We start from the raw sequence: 17,342 nt of genomic DNA on the forward strand, positions 1-17,342 counted from the left end.
TTTATAATTCATTTCAACAGGATCAAACACCAAACATGGAACATGTGAGCGTGGTCTGTGGCAATACAACGGCAATTAAACGGGGATGGAAAGTAGTCAGATAATTCAGTAATTATGCCTGTCTATTACTTTAGGACATTGTCAAGTCAGAGAAATACAGCTGAACCAAAGCAGATGAAAACCTTCAAGTTCCACGAGAAAAAGTGATTACAAAGTGTGGGATGAAGAAAAACAACAGGAGAAAAGAACATGTTGGGATGCAAATTTGTTATGAATTTGGATTCAGTATGATCTAATGCCTTAGTATTCATATTAGGGCAGCATTTTTGAGAGCTTGCTAATGAAGCGATGCAAAGCGTGCTGTGCCAGCTGCATTATTTAAAGCCTACATTCCGCAAACCTGGGATCAACACTTCACTCTGAGTTGTCCATTGTCTCTTCCAATGAGCTTGTGGCCCATAACTGTGATATATGCATGCACAGTGCCAACGTGGGCAAATCATAATGCAGCCATTGCATCTTCTGTTAATAAAATGCCTCTTTCTCTGAGAAGTCTCACTACAGTATTTGTTGTAGGACACAGGTAGAGTCTCTCAGAGACTGTTCTCCCTGGATTTGATCAGGAAGTCGCATTGATGGGTTAACTGCAGTACAGTGTGGCAGAATCTACCCTACAATTCCCCCTTTCACTCTTTTGTGGGTTTTTTGGGTCATCAGTTAAAGTCAATTAATAATATCCTGAAGTCATAGAGAAACCTTTCACTGAGGTGGCAGAAGTTCTCAGAAAGGAAGGTAGAAGAAAGCAAAGTCTCATCTAGAAGGACTGTGCAACAGTCTTCTGAAAGGCTGCTCCACAGAAAGCGTAGCACTTTCTTGAAGTCCATGTTGGTAAGTCCAGTGGAATCTTACGGGGTAAATCCAGTCCCCTTTCAGTCCCACATTGTATTTAATGATGGTGAATACAAGCTGCTGCATTTGGAAGAGGACATGTAGCTAAATCCCTGGGGACTGTCAGACTTTAAAAACAGATTCAGGAAACCTTATTCCAAACTGCTGAGGCTGTATGGTGCTCCAACTCACTCCATTTACGTCACTGCACTGAGATCTTGGAAGATTACTTGTCTGTATTCAGCACTGACAACAGAAGATAATTCAGAATAGCCATCTAGCTACTCTGTTGCCTAGTATTAGTCTGTGGCTTGTCAGCCTTTCAGTTCTTGGGCTACTCAGATTAAACTCAACCCCTAATCCCAAAAGTGGTCGAAACAGAATTCACTCAAAGAACAGGACAAATGGGATCCCTATAGCCCCTCAAGCCCTATCCCGCCCGTGAAAAGGAGGCTGTGAGCCACTGCCTTTTCACTAGTTCACAAATGAAAGCAGTGAGTGTGAAGAAATACCAGCTTTCACCTTCCGCTACACTTAGCAGTAGCCAGTCTCGCCAGCTGGCACGTCTCCCCTCCCAGCCAACCTGCCTTTGATATCCGTCAGCCTCTGGCTACAGAGACATCTGGAAGTTATTATCCAGCAGAGCGTATCACAAACCCATTTACATAATATAATATCATATTTTGTGTTCCTGCTTAGCAGAACATTTTGGATCATTCTAATGTTTGAGTAAATAAGCCACCATTCCCTGCATATAAATAACGGTGCATCTCAGGGTATGTTTGTTGGAGATTATTAATTTTATAGGGATCAATCCACCAAACGAAATGCTCTAGATTCAGCACAAAAATATATTATTCTTGCACTTGGAATACAAAGTATCTGAAATTGGAGAGGAGGTAACAAGGCTTTTATTTCCCAAGTATCAAAATTATTTATGATTTAACCTGTGTTTTATTTACACACCAGTCTGATTATTTTCACAGGATCTTTAATACTTTGCACTAGACATTTTTCAGAGAAGAAATAATACTCAGGTTGCTTTGTTTCTAGTGTCACTCCTAGAGTTTAACTGAGGCAGTGTGTTTTTAATATATTTTTATCAATACAAGGGGGTACAAAGCCACCTTTAGTCCATTGCTCAAATCTATTTCCCTTCATCTTGTATATCAACACACATTTTGAACACTGGTACCATTCTCTACCAAAAAAATCTATTTAAAAAATATTTAATCTGAAGCTTTTTTTTTTTCGCTTGTTTCCATGGTAGCTGTGAAAAGGACAGGAGAAAATGATATTTACCAAATAGAATATAAGACAATGAAAATACAGCTTAGTTCTTTAACAAAGGGAACATAAGAGCACTGCAAAATAAACACTTGCATGAATTCTGTTCTAAAAAGACAATATTTTACTGACATCAAGGATGGCAGTAGAAGGACGAATGAGCCCTTTTTTCCCAAAATGCACCATTTCCCCAGTTTTTGATCTTCTAGCAAAAAGAGATATTTCATTTTGTGTTCTCATCCAGTATAATGAAAGGGCTGCAGAACAAACAGCAAATTTATTTATTTTAGGGTAATTGATTCTTTTTTATTTAGGTCATTGCTGAACTTGCCAAAGTTGGAGACAGGGAAAGAAAATAGCTTTAAGAAGATCAAACTTTTTATTTTAGGCTTTCATTAATTACTGTCCTTCTATGGGAAAGTACTCTTTAGGAATTGCACAGATAAGGATTCCATAACCTTTCGTCCTCTTTATCCACCTTCCAGAAATCTGTTATGACCACCTATATTAGCTCTATTTACTAATAGTAGTAAGATGTGGTAAATTTAATCAAAGACAGCTTCATGTCATGTCTCGTTACCATCACGGCACAAATTACTATTCATGAATGATTTGTGTCAAAGTGCTCTGAAAACTAGTGTTTTAGCAGCAAGATGTTCCAATGTGCACAGTTCTTCAGCAGGGGTATTAAATTAATGTGTTTGCAGAGAAGCCACTAATTGACAATGAGACGTGATTTTGGCAGTAGACTTCCACTTTAAAGATAATGAACAGCATTCAGATACAGAGAAGAACCCCCTCTGCTCCTAAAACTATACTAATAATTTCTGGTATAAACAGGAATAGAAGGAACCAATCCTGACAGGATATTTCAAGTGCCAAATCAAGCTGTTTGATCATCACGACTTACAAAAGCAAACAGGGGAGTCTCAGCGTTTGTGACCTTTATCAAATCTGGCTACATACAGTCAGGAATGTTATGTTTGGTTAGGAACTCATTAAACAAAATTACCTCTCCATTTATAGAAACCATACAATTACAGTATAAAACATTTTAATTAAATCAGCTAGTTAAGCAAAAATTCATTACCTTTTTTTTTATCAGCTAGCAGTGGGGCTGCATAGTGCAGTTCACATTAGAGTCAATTAGTAAGAAAAATTGTCAGATTTGGCAAGTGCGCGAGCTTCCAGAACACATCAGCTGACAGGGAAGAAAAAAGTTTGACTAAAATCTAACAGAGTTACTGCCCTCAGAGGAGGAGAAGGAGCCACACGAAATGCACATGCATCAGCCATGCCAAATGCCCCTCTCTTCCAAGGAGTCCCTGTCCATGCTGAACAACTGTCTGTGTGTACACTGTTCCTTCATAGCTGAAAAATGAGGGATCCATGCAAATTTCAAGTTGTTTGGTATTTGGCTGGCTTCACAAGCTTTGGAAAATGTTATCTGATATAGCTAATAAAATGTGATCAGTGTGACTGAGGAAGCAAAATGGTCCTTAGCACTGTAGGGCTGCAAAGCCAGGAAAAAAGCTGAACAAGACTGACTGGTAAAACCAAGGAGAACACAACACTCTGGCTTGTAGGTCAGGCAGGAGAAGATCCTTTCTTTACAAAAGATGTTACAGGTCACTTAGTGGACAACTGTAATTAAATGCTAAGGTGAAGCTAGACTCCAGAGAAAAGAGATACCCACTAGCTCTAGGCATAACCCACAAGGTTACCATAGAAGACTCTTATTTAAAATAACAAATGCAATTTAATCTCTTTGTTCAGAAAGCTTAATAAGTTTAGTGGCCCAGGTAAGGACCTTTTAGACACTAGAATGCAGTTAATGTGCAAGTCCTCACCTTGAGCCAGAACATGGCTTTCCAGGTAGCTGCTGACCAGGTGGGGCTGCATTTGGACAGATGATGTGCATTCCTCAGGACAATTTAACTGAAATTCAAAAATCACCTGAACTCGCATATTCTGTTTGCCTAAATGTTTGGTAAGTTATTGCTCTTTTAAGATGAAATCTGGGAAGTCCCTGAGCACTTTGCCTTTATGCCAGGAGAATAAGGACAACTACAGGCAACACACACGTTCATTACTGAGCAGACATGAAATGCAAAAGGTATCTCTAGGCTGAGAGAAGTTTCATCTGGTGTGGAGAGGCAGAGCTGTGCTGAAACTAATTCACGGCACCACACCACACTGATGATTAGAAGTATCTCTATGACTCTGCACTGCTTTCAAGACTTCAAATGATGCTCTTCCTCTTCCATTGTCTGGAAGAATCACATACCAAAGCAGGTACATGAGAAATCCAGCTGCCTTTGGCAGAATCTTTTCTGGTTCCCACAGGTTTCAAGCACCTGTGATACTTTTCTTGTCATTGTCAGGATCTGAATATTGCAAGAGTCTTCAATGAACAGAAGAAGATGACACCACCCACAAAGCACAGCTCTCAACGTACTTTTCTTTCTCATTTTTTGAACATCTTATCCCAACATGAAAAGTTCTGATGAGGCTGCTTCCTTGTAAAGCTCCCCACATCAACTTGACCTTTTCACATTCCCTTTGTAAGATCTAATCTTGCAGTGCTTCTTAGGTAGGATTGTTTAAGAAACATCTAAATTACAGTTGTACTCCACCTTCTAGTGTTTACAAAAAAACACTTCTATCTTCAAGCTAATGTCATTCTCATAATTGGAAGAAGCCATACACAATGGCTTCAGAACTACAAGTACCTTTCAAGAGCAGGGCTATTAAATTACAGAACACTACATCGTTGTTACCTGTTCATATACCTACAGGACAAGAATAAAGGTGGTAGATCTCGTCCTAAACTATACAGTTAAAATTGCTCTTGCAGCTTGCTATTACCTCTCATTCTGCTTCTTGTGGAGAAAAACATTTGAAATATCTGGGCTAGCAAGCAGAGTTCTTCCACTCTTATAAAACTTCTAACAAATAATTTGAAAAACTGTTCCAAAACACATTCATTTTGCTTCTAGGACTCAGCTTACTACAATTGTTCTTTGTTACAGATAGAAGCAGGAGTGAATCTACTCCTCAGCAAGCCTGTGAAAAAATGTAATCTCATTTTATTTTTCTAAAGCCATGAGGTTCAAAAGAGACATCAATTAAGATAATCATGATGCATTCAATGTAACAATATTCCTTCTCTTCATAATGTTTGCAAGTAAAAAGATCACAAGAGATTTAAGAGATCACAAGCACCACTGCTACTTTAGCACAAAGCAAAGTAATTCATTCTGGTACTTCTCCCCAGTGCTAGCGTGGCAGTTTGCCCTTTCAAGTTATCCTTTGGTTATTTCAAGAGGTTCTTGAGAAAAGACTGCTCCTCTTTTATTTCCCAATTCTGGAGTGCACCTAAGCAAATGCTTAAATAAGAACGTACAATTTGTCTCTGTCTGCATAATGCAATTTAAGCAAGTGTTTAAACACTTTGCTGGATGGAGTCCCATGCCTTGCTGGTGGCAAGGCCAGCCCGTTGAGCCCACTCTGGGCTGGATGCTGGTGTCTGGATGACTCTCAGTGCCAAGGGGGCAGAATGTGATGCAGGAGCACTACTAAAATCCACGTCTAGTCAGAGCAAGGACTTGGCTTCCAGCAACTGGGAGGAACTGGAGTCCTTCTTCACCCTGAGTTTGTAAGTACCGAGCTGTTTCAGCTCATTGAGCTAAAGAAAAGATAGGTGGACACTCAGAGCCCCTCAAAAGGGATTATTTTAATGGATGTGTCTGCGTGCAGCAACTTTTGCCTTTAGTCAAACTCATGTTTACACGCAGCTGCCAATGGATTACAACAACAATGAAGGCTTTTTTAGGAAATTCAGTCCAAAATATGTTTTGGAAGTGGCAGTCAGACTTCAGCAGTTAACAACAAAAGAGCGTGAAACTGGAGGTCAAAGGCTTTGATCTTGCAAGGGCAAGGCACACATCACAGGCAGGCAGCACACAGCAGTCCAAGGGTTTTGTTTTATCAGAAAAAACCTTATTTCTGCGTAGGCAGTTCAATCCTTAGGACTACGTTTTTGTTTGAAGGGAGCCAGATTTGAAGTGAATTTCACTTACAGATGATCTTTCTAGTACAGCTTTGAGCCTGACCCTTGGTAAGATGCTGACTGTTTAAGAACTAAATGCAGCAAGTACAGCGCTCAGAAAGTTCCCATAGTGGGCCGATTTTCCAGAGCAATGAGCACCTGTATGTCATATCTTATCTCGGTTTCAAAGCAAGGCAATGGGATTCAACAAACCTGAAAATCAGGCCAGGTAAGTTCACATGTTTTCACAAACATCACTTTCACATGACAATGGAACATTAGATGTTCAAATTCATTTAAGCACGAGGTCAGACAAGGTCACCTGATGTGTCTTCGTTAGACTTTCATCAGCAGTCTCACTGGTGATAGTTGTATGATATTAATTTAATAGTTGTCTGCTTTCTCACCTTTTCCATGGATCTGATTTGTTAAAATCCAAAACCAATGTTTTGGAAAGTTACCTAAAGAAAACAGAAGTCTCTGTAGCTACCTTTAGTGAGCAGACAAGGCCTCGTTTCACTGATGAGGAATAAAAATGATGCTAGCTGCCATTTTACTAGTTACTGCCTTGGATCTCCTCCAGGCATAGTGAAACAAGACAGCCCCAGCGCAATGGTCCAGAACTTAAGCACATAAATATGGCCAGAAAAAAGGCAAGATGACAAAGACAGTCTCATTTCTTCAGCCCCTCTCTAGGGATAACAGTTTGACGGGACAAACCCCATCATGCAGATGCCATATATAATATCTCATCCCAGTACAGGGGAAGGAGGAAAGAGGAATAAACATAGCAACTCTTTGTCTTGTTTCTTCCAGGTGCACCCATGTCAAAGCATCAGGAAGACCAGGAGCACTGGGAACATAACTCCCACTTAAGCTGTCATTTCTTTCCATCAAGGGAAGGCTACATCTTCATTGCTCGCAGGCCTTGTGCAGAACATCATGGCTAGCACAATAACTGAGGTCATAAACAAGATCAGTGCTGAATAAGCCTTTCCTTGCCCAGAGACCTTTGTGTTTGTGATCAGCAATAAAAAGGCTGCACTGGAATTTAAAATCTCAGCCAGGTAAAATGCCAGAGATGATTATTTAAAGGCTTTAAATAAAAACACTTCTGGCTGTAAGAATCAGCTTCTTGCATTCATATTGTATGGCTGTGGACCCATATGGGTTATGAAAGAAGCCCAAAATAAGATGAGATGTAATAAAACACAAGCTGGGCTTAAGTGAGGATTGATTTCTGACAGTAGTTCTCCATGTTTTAAATACTAACTGCACACCCATATATTAGCAAGATTTTAATTGTGCAATTCCCAGTGATTTAACATTGCAAAATATTTCCATACTTCCCTGCTCAGAATTTGAGAAGCTAAGACAATGAGAAACTTTGGTTGACATAAATATGATTCAAAGAAAACTGTTTCTTTCCTAAAATAAGTCATTGGCAGCAGATGACTGGCATCCTACATGTACTGAATATATCCTGTATCTCCAAGCTCTTTTGCTGTGAATTCCTCTCTATGCTGTATTTCTATGATCCTGATTTCACTCATGAGATGAGAACTACAGAAAAACAGATGAACAAATAAAGACAATCATTTGCCAGATTTGCCTTAACATGCTTAGACACATATGAGCACTGAAAAGTAAAGATCAATATGAAAGAGTGGGCCAGAACTTCAGAGAAGATAAGCCAACACAGGGAGTGGAGGACATTGATTAGGCAGGACTGATGAGGAAGAGCTCGGACTGTAAGGACACAGAAGGTGGTAGTGTGTGAAGTGAAGCACAAATGACTATATCTATCCATGCACCTAGGAAGACTTGAGTTTCTGCAGCTAATAGAGGATCCTCTGAAGACTAATGTCTTCAGCAATGTCACTGCTCAGAAACATTATCTTAATTTTTAGACTTTTGGTTGAATTAATATCCAATTGTCAGGAATTGCACTCTTAGAAGACATTACCCTGCTAATTCCAGACAAGTAAAACCTGGTTTTACTTTGTTTTCCTCTGAAGCATTATCCCACTTGAGTTCAGCTTTCATAAATGCTGGCATATGCTACAAGAACTTTATATTATTTCATAAAATACCCTTATTTTCAAATTATACCCACAGGTCTGAGTGATACTTCCAATTGCAACAACAGGCAGACAGACAAGAACAGTACAAGAAACTTTATCTTAAGTATTTATTGTTATGCTAGAATATCACTCAGTTTCCTCTGGGGTAACTTGGCACTCCTTTGGGAAATATGTGACCTCATTTGCATTTTCTAATTGAATTGCTATCAAGTTTCCTGCAAGACTGAACAAAAAAAGTTCCTAGAGTTACTTACATCACTTGTATTAACCAGAAAAAGAAGTTTATGTTCAAGTGTTTGCTGGGAAGGAGGGGAAAATGTATGCTTCATGCACCAGAAAAAGCATTTTTAAAATATACACCTTTTCTATCATTTCATCCCACTAGCACTGTAGTTGGAATTCCTTTATTACAGTGGTCACTGGTGAGAATTTGCAGATTTGCCTGGATTATTCAGTCATTCAAAGCAATTAGCACATTTATAAGGCTAACACTAGGAAGGAGAGGAAATTGTCAGTGTGTTAGGTCACTCATCATTAAAGTGTCAGTGTGCACCCAGAGTAATGGCACAGCTGTGGGATCTCAGGTGCAGGCATGGACACCAAAACCTCTGATTTTGCAATGCAAGCACACAAGGGGACAAAAATCTCAAAAGGAGCCATCCTGAACTAACCTGTCACCCTGAAAGCATGCTGGCCACCACCAAAACTCCACTAGCCCATCACGTGGATTTCCAATGTGACATATCGTGATAATAAAGGATCGGAAATCTAAAGGATCATGTATTGAGGGATTTATTCTCTGCATCTTCCTGGGAAGCAGACCAAGACCTCCATTTTGCAGGCAGGCTATAGGAGACTGGGTTTGCTCCCACTATAACACACCTGGAACTCGCAGGAGGGCAGGGACCTCACTCCTGGTTCCCCCATGACCTCAACAATGTTGACTTCTCCTATAACACTTATTCTGTATTAACCTCCATAATGAACCAAATGAGTAATAACGGCCATTCCAGGAGGGCTAATCATGTTTTCATAAAGCTTTAATGCAGGGATAATTGTGAACTAAATTCTGATTTATCCTTTCAGAGGCGATTCAGAGAGGCAGCAAGGTTCCTGTCACACAGAGGCTGCCCCAGCTGAGGGCCTACAGAACCATGGAGGATGGGGGAGCAAGGTGGACGGAATTGTTTGTGTTATAGGTGCCAGCAAAGAGAGATCAATACATGTGGTAAAGCAAATTTCCACACCAGTTGTTTTTAATGTCTTGGACCTGCTCAGGATTTTCACAAAATCAGTCACAAATGTACCAAGTAAAATGGGATGGATGCACATGTCAGAACAGAGAGCGGGTCTCCCTCCCTTTCTCATTTCACCTCTTCCTTTCTCTCCTGTATTTGCTGCCTCCACATCCTGAATATAACACAACAGTCTGAAATGTCTTTAAAAAAACTATTTAGTTCTGCTTGAGTCATATGATACTATACAAAACCAAACGTGAAATCTGTTTCTAGTAAAAGCCCTGAAATGTAGTATATTAGGGTCGTGGCCTGTAACACATCACACTGGATATCATTAAGCTTTTGGTGTGTTTTTTTTAAGGAAACCCACTATTATTCTTTAAAATAATCTCATAATCATATTTATGTCTTCAGTAAACAAAGGATTATTTTGCTTGTAAAAAGCACAAGCATTTAAATAAAACACAAGTCAGATGCCTGCTAAAGGAACCCACAATAAAACTGCTTATGACCTTGTCATTAGTCTTTGTTTTCCATATTTTTCCAGCCTCAAACTACACACTAATAAGGCTTTTAGAAGGAGGGAGATGAATTTTAAAAAGCATAGTGCTCTGTTTTGAACCAGAGTTCATCTCATATTAACATTAGATGAATTTCCAGCCAAATATTTTACTAAAACATAAATGTGTGCTCACTCAGGTTTCTTTCTGCTACACTGAGAGGAAATTTAAAGCAGTATATAAGACAGCTTACTTTGTTCCTTCAATATTTAATTACTTTTAGAAGAAAGCAATATTTCTTTGGTTAGAAAATGGCAAATACAGTTGCTGTAATATACAGGGCTTAATTATACCTTGCACAACCTAGAGCCTTACTGAAGAGAAGTACATTTGTATGACTCTAAGTCATGCCAAACCTCAGGGGTCAGCCCACTGGGCACCTGCTAGATTTAAGTGTGAGTCTCTTTCTTCTTGCTTCGCACCAGGCAAAAATTCTTCCAAATGGCACGGACTCTCATGGTGGCATTGTGACAATACAGCACAGAAAGCCTCTTCCCTCTTTTCCTGCCCTGCTTTCTCTGCCCAAGCACTGCAGAGAAGAGGGAAGGAGAGGCCAGTCTTGCTATTTTGAAATTACTGTGGTTCATTAATCCAAACTACAGCCACAGCCAAGTGACCTTGCCTGTTCCTGAAGTAGCCCTGACTGTTCTCCAGGACACATACCTGCATCCTTGCTCTATAGGTCTTCAAGATCCAGCAACAAATCAAGCTCTTCAACTAATTTCCTGCCAAATCAAGCTTAGAAGCAACCACTCAGCCATCACAGATTTGGGTTTTTTGAGTAGGTGCCAGACAATATAACTGCATTTACTCAGTGTAGTACAGGATCTTTGGCCCAGACTAACACTGAAAAAGAACGAGGAGAAAATGAAAAGGTGAACTTCTGCTGCCAAGGATGATATGGAAGAGATGAGACAGACAGAGAAGCAAGGAGCAGACCAGAAGAAATGTGTTTTCATGGAGCAGTCCCCAATTACAATGACACTGTGCAGCCCACCACTGTATTTAACTGAAACTGAAAGCTCTGGGATTGCCAGACAGGGCCAGATCCTTCCTTCTTTTCAGCTATTTGTATGAAACAAAAATAAAGAAAGCATCTGTAACCCTCTGGCTCAAACACTGAACGGTGCTGGCTTTTCACTCTTCAGCTGTGGGGAAGAGAAGATGCCATTGAGCTGCAGGGTTGTTTGCTGTTGCCGTGCCACATTGTGCTTCGCTGCACACTGGCCTGCGCCGCGTGTGAGCATATGTTCCTTATCAGGCAGCCGCAATGCTGCGTGTCCTTGCTGCACTGGAAGGGAACAAGCCCAAATCTCCCCTCTGGAAGCCCCCACAGAGCTGCAAGGCCATGCAGATGGCTCGTGGAGAGAAAGGAATCACTGTGAAAACCAGAGAAATCTCAGCAGCAGCCAGTACGTGGCTCCGTGTTTAAGCTGTCACAAAATCTGAACTTAACCTCAGATCTCTCAAGAAGATGGTTGACTTTGACTCTGGAGAGAGAGAGACACTCTTCATTTGCAGGTTTTATTTGAAGTCAAGAGGGAGTATTAGCAGTGAGGTGCAAACACAGCTACATAATCTGCAGTATATAACAGAGTCAAGAGGCTACTTAAAAACACAAACAATCCAAAGCTGCATGTAACTTTTAAAGGTTTGGGGAACACGGCCAAAGGAAGAATGGAATAAGAAAATAAGTCTTGAAAACTTCTTACCTTGTGCCCACTGTGTTGAGACTTCTCTGCCACCAGAAACCGGACAATTGCCTCCCATCTGTCCAGGGTCTGAGGGTCCCACGCGGTCACCATCAGGATCAGCTGCTTCGAGGGCATTTGCAGCTGGTGGGCAGCATACATGGTCCCATCCCCTCTCACCTTGAAGTCCGGGCTGTTGGTTTCGTACCGAACTCCCTTGCTACCAGCACAGTTATTAAATTTTACTAGAACAGAGAGTAGGAGATGGAAGAAACGTGTGAGATTGGAGTGATAAGGAAAGCAATCAAATACAAGTTTCAGACATTTAATTTTCACTGATGTCTTCTATATCTCTAATAACCATCAAGGAAATGATTTAACTGTTTCTTCGACCTTTCAGGAGTGCTCTTGTGCTTTATCTCCATTCCCCAGGGAAGAAGTTGTAAGCCATTTTTAAAGTATTTGATACAGTTTCATTAGATCTCAAACACAGCTGTTCCCCATTTCTACAAGTGGATTTCTCCCTTGTTGCCATTATCTTTTAAATTCGACTGGAGTCTATTACCCACACTGTGGGTATTTTTTTGCACGAAATGTTCTCCATTTCCCTAACCCTTCAATAACCTACTTACCAGATAGCCTACTTGCACATTCTTAACTGAAATTCAAAAGCCCATAACAATTCCATTATCAGAAATATAAAACCCCCCCAAAAAATTAAACAAAGAAAAAAAAATGAAGCCATCTTGCACATCACATCAGCTGCTGCCTCCAGAAACCCCCAACCACCGCTGCAATCTCACCCTGCCTGACCTCTCCACCCGTGACAGCTACAAGGAACTGTAAGCAAAGAGAAACTGTAAAACCTTGCTTCGCACACCACGTGTCATTTAAAAGCCTACACTGTCAGATCAAAGCTCCCCAGTAGTTGGTATTTTTATTTTTGGGCTCCCTTTTTTTTTTTGTCAAATTCTTTCAAAGTATTTTTATTGGCATTATGAAACATGTCACATACATTAGGCTGGAAAAATACCAAACTATTATACGACAAAATTGACAAATCTGATGGAAATTGAACCTGTGGCTAATCACACAGGAAAGAAAACACTTACTGCCATTTGAGTAATCCACGGGGTGGAACACACATGTGGTGAAGGAAAACATATTGTACCCATAAAAACATCTCAAGTGAGTGAGAATGGATATACAGCTTTCTAGCTAGGATTGTTACATGGGTGCTTATGCTGCAGCTCTGGAGTGCTCAGCAGCAATGCTCCTCACCTGTCTCCAGATAAGGAAAACCAAGTCTGATGCAGCTTCAGCAGGCACTTTATTCTTCCACAGAACACCTAGGTCAGATGAATTCTACCTAGACTGGTTGTGGTGGGAGGAGAAAGGATGTAATGGCAAACCAGTTGAGAGGAACTCCTGGGCTAGCTTTACCCCAACTATCTCCTTCCCTCTATTCCCTAACTGACTGCTTCTGTGAGCTGAATGAGGGACTAATCTGGATTTGAATAAAAATATCCAAGGCATGGCACAGACAAAAGAATAAAGCAGCCAGGAAAATGCTCAGCCAGTCCTGCTGCCAAAGCCCCTAGTACCATCACAGTATGAAGAAATGAGGAGCAGGCTGTAGTGGAGAAAGGGAATATCTGTCCCCACCTTCACCAGTTAAGATTGGTGATTTATCTCAAACCAATTGCACTCTCAATAACCAGGGTGCTGTGATTGTGTCATAACCACACATCTAACAAAGCCTTTCCATGCTACATATTTATTTAAGCCACATTGGTACATTTCTATGTCTGTATGGTGGAACTGTTACCTAATGCTGCAGTAATTATTGGGCACAAACAGCAAATGTCATGCATTCATTTATAAAAATGAAGATGGATAAAGTTTTCTAGTACATAAAAAACCCATGGATAATGCTTTTAAGCAATTTCATTGCCATAGAATACATCATTAAAACCTTGTTTAATCTGGAATCCAGGGAAAACAAAATCCCTCATTTTTGTTTGAGAAAGCAGGGGTTTGCCCATCTTTTTCACTGTAGCTCAGACTGCAGCAAAAAAACCTCCACGCCTATCTCATCTGACATGCTTTAGTCCAGACATTTGGCCAGCTTTCTCTGCTTTCTATCACCAGAGGCATAACAAATGTTTTTAAATGTAGCAGGAAGTAGCATCTCCTGTATTACTCAAAGTTTAAAGGAAACTTTGGTCACAATTTTTTGAGGCACAGCATATTACTTCATTGTTACTTTGACTACAGTTTGAAGCACTTGGCACCCTTGCTTTCAGTCATTGAGTGTCAGAGCACAGGGCAGAAATGCAGTGGTCTGGAGGGGGTAACCTCTGTCTTACAAAGGCCAGACTTCCATCCAGTTAAATAAATACAGAAGAAAGCCTGTGGGACTGAGTTGTCTATATCTTTCAGAAAAGCTAGGAATCATCTCACACCTCAAAGCTCAGATATGCAAATTGGAAGCCACATTAATAAAACCCCACACAAAATACGACTGTGTTGAGGCTTCAAACTTCAGTGTCATCAGAGCCAGCGCATGGGCCACCCCACCCAAACCCAACCAGTGCTGAGATACTCCACGCTCAGAAGCCAATGCTCTGGCCTTGAGGTCAATCAGCATGCAACAACAGTGCATCTCCTGAAGGCCAAAATTTCTTATTCCCCTAAATGAGATTTCAGTTCTAAATAGCCTGCTGGGGGCAACGCATGGTCAACACTAACTCCAAAACTCTGTGGTGCTACCATCAGTCTGACCAGATGGGCAATCCCAGGTCAGTTCTCAGACCCACACCAGGCCTTTCTCACTTCAATAGTAAAAACACAGATTTTACAGTTGTCTGAGAAAGAAAACTTCATAAAGTGTAGAATGAGGTTAAAAACACAGTTTGGTGGAACCTACAAGAACAAATGCTGTATACCTGAAGAAACTGGGATGACCTCAGCGACCTGTGGGGTAGCTGGGGCTGCTACAGGAGATCCCCTGCAACCCTCAGGACCACCCTGCCATGAGAACTCCTTCATTTCTCAAGAATTTTGCAGATCTTTCCACACATTCACAGCTGTAAGAAATACTAAGTTTTTCGCTGCTAATGTGTTCTTTATTTTCAGCTTCACGCCATCAAAGTTGGTAGAAAGGAGGTACATCACTTGGTGTCTTACTGCACTCCTCTGCTATGAAACTGCAATGCAAAAAGTGAGTTTCATCTCTACCTGCTGAAGTACCCACCTATCATATACAAAAGACATCTGAAGAAGAGAGAATGGAGTGATAATGACTGCATATTAAAAACAATTCAGAGCTTACTTTGATTTTATTGAGATTAAAAGAAAGCCCTACAGTGTACGAGTAGTCTGAGAGAAGAAAAAAAAAGCCCTTCTTATACATCTACGTAGTCATTCCAGTATTCAAAGTACTTAAACATCTGCTTAAGACCCAGTGCATGGCTCCAATATGCTGCTCTGGTGTCATATGTCACCATTGCGACTTTTATGCTCCATTATCTAAAAATGGCTACCTCTTAGACAAAGTCCCCCTGTGACTTGCTAATTACTTCCATTAGTTTAAAACAAACTTGACTAGAGACAGAGAAAATCCTGAGAGAAATTAAGTCTAATTTTTTAAACAAGCACTGTCTCTGCTCCACATTGTTCTTCACAGGTAGCACAGGTAAATGAATGCTCAGCAATGAATCAGTACAGCCTACTCCTCTCCAAAGAGCCCTTAGAAGCTGCAAGCACAAAAAGGCTTCAAGAACATATGGATTCCATAGTGTCTAGTCACTATGAAGAACTGCACCTTGCACAGCTGCCTGACCAGCAGCAACAGGCCACGTTGGGTGGCTTTTGCAGAAGACTTCAGCCACACAAGGGTGATGATTCCGAAACTCATTAGGGCCTAGGCATTAGGGAACATGATGCTCAGCTGCTATCAGGCAGAGATGATGTTACTGGTCTAGGCACTGTTTATATACAGCATAGAAAACACACTGCAACACAGTATAGATGAGCTGCTGACACCTTAATCAGGTGGCTGCAAGGACTCGTTAGAAATCCTGTTCCCATCCTCCTTGCTGCCCTGTGAAAGTCATTCCTTGGGATGTCACATGACTACTGAGATTAACTATTTTTTAAATACACACACACACACACATATATACACATACAAAACCATAATACATACAGAAACTATTCTTTCAAAATACATGTGTATACGTTTGAGAAAAAAAGTCAAACTGTTGTTCTATAATAAATAACGTAGTTCAAGGAAAGAAGATCTCATCCATATCTTCAAATCCCACCTCTCACCTCTACTCTTTGCTCTCATGGAAACAGAAATTAAAATTTCATCCAGTGGCATAAAACTTTTGTGTTTTTCTTCTTTTTCTCCTTTAGAAAGCTGCTAAGTCCATGCAATTTGCAGTTGATGTAACTCTTGACTTTAAAATAATTTAATAAATAACCAAACAAACATTGGCTCTGTTTACCAGATTTAGATGTCTCTGTGGACACAAATCCATCTTTCTTTGACCAGTTTGAAGTCTAAAGAAGACTGCATGAATTTAACATTCAAAAGCTGCAGCATCTGTAATTAGGATTTCAGATAAACAGCAGAGCCACACATCTATCATTTTTACAGGATGGTAAAAGAGGAAAACTTTTTTTAATATACTCTGGAAAAAATGTTCAGTGATGCTTATCAAAAGCTTCTGCTGAAACCAGCATCAAATATCTGATGAAAAGAAAACCAAGAAGGCACCCTCATTAGCAGGCTTTTAGGTTTAACCCTTTACCCCCATCAATTTTAATTGCTTCTCTATGAAAGGAGGAAGTCCAACAATTTGATATGCTGAAACAGGTATTGAGTGATGGGCAGAAAAGCTGCAGGAGTATGCAGCAAACTGCTGAGCATCTGAGGAAAAAAAATGGTAGTTTTCTTCAAAAAAGAAAAAAAAAATTCAACAACTTTTGCATTGTTCCCTTTTATTATTTAGCTTGTTAAGCTAGCAGGACAAAGTCAAATGATCAAGTGAGAATCTTGAAAGATGTACGAATACACTGAACTTCCTTGCCCCTCAAATGTCTGAGCAATACATTGAATTTAATAGGACTATAAATGGTATAAGCCAAAGAATTCACTTTAAGGCTTATCCTTCTGGATTCTCCTTGAACTTCTCCTAGTCCATTAAAAAGTGCCCCCTCTGGCAAGCAGCACAGGATGGGAAGAGCAGAAGGGATCATACTTATTTATTAGGATATACCCCCCGGCGGGATAGCATCTCACAGTTCAGGATACGGTCCCTTCAGGACTCTGTTCTTCACCATGGTTTTAAGGATTATTGTTGCAAAGATGTTTCTTTCCTGATGAACTTCAAAGCAGCAAATACACACCACTATTTACGGAGGGATCCTCTCTCTTTTTAAGTTGTGTCTCTTGAACGTCTCCCTTTACACCCAGCGTGACTGTGATAAACCTAAGCTGCCAAATCCACTCCTCACACCACTTCTGTGAATGT

At 40.4% G+C, this 17,342-nt stretch overlaps 1 protein-coding gene across 2 annotated transcripts in view; it reads right to left on the bottom strand.

Moving 5' to 3' along the window:
* The window catches only part of CDH4 (cadherin 4), a 443,355-nt gene that overhangs the window by 163,792 nt on the left and 262,221 nt on the right, over positions 1-17,342 (bottom strand). For both annotated transcript variants that reach the window (XM_062009002.1, XM_062009001.1), the window contains exon 3: positions 11,821-12,044. In XM_062009002.1, coding sequence (XP_061864986.1) covers positions 11,821-12,044 — 224 coding nt within the window. The remainder of the gene's footprint in view (positions 1-11,820; positions 12,045-17,342) is intronic.

The sequence above is a fragment of the Colius striatus genome, chromosome 16 (genome assembly GCF_028858725.1).
Source record: "Colius striatus isolate bColStr4 chromosome 16, bColStr4.1.hap1, whole genome shotgun sequence".
In the NCBI taxonomy this organism is placed as follows: domain Eukaryota; kingdom Metazoa; phylum Chordata; class Aves; order Coliiformes; family Coliidae; genus Colius; species Colius striatus.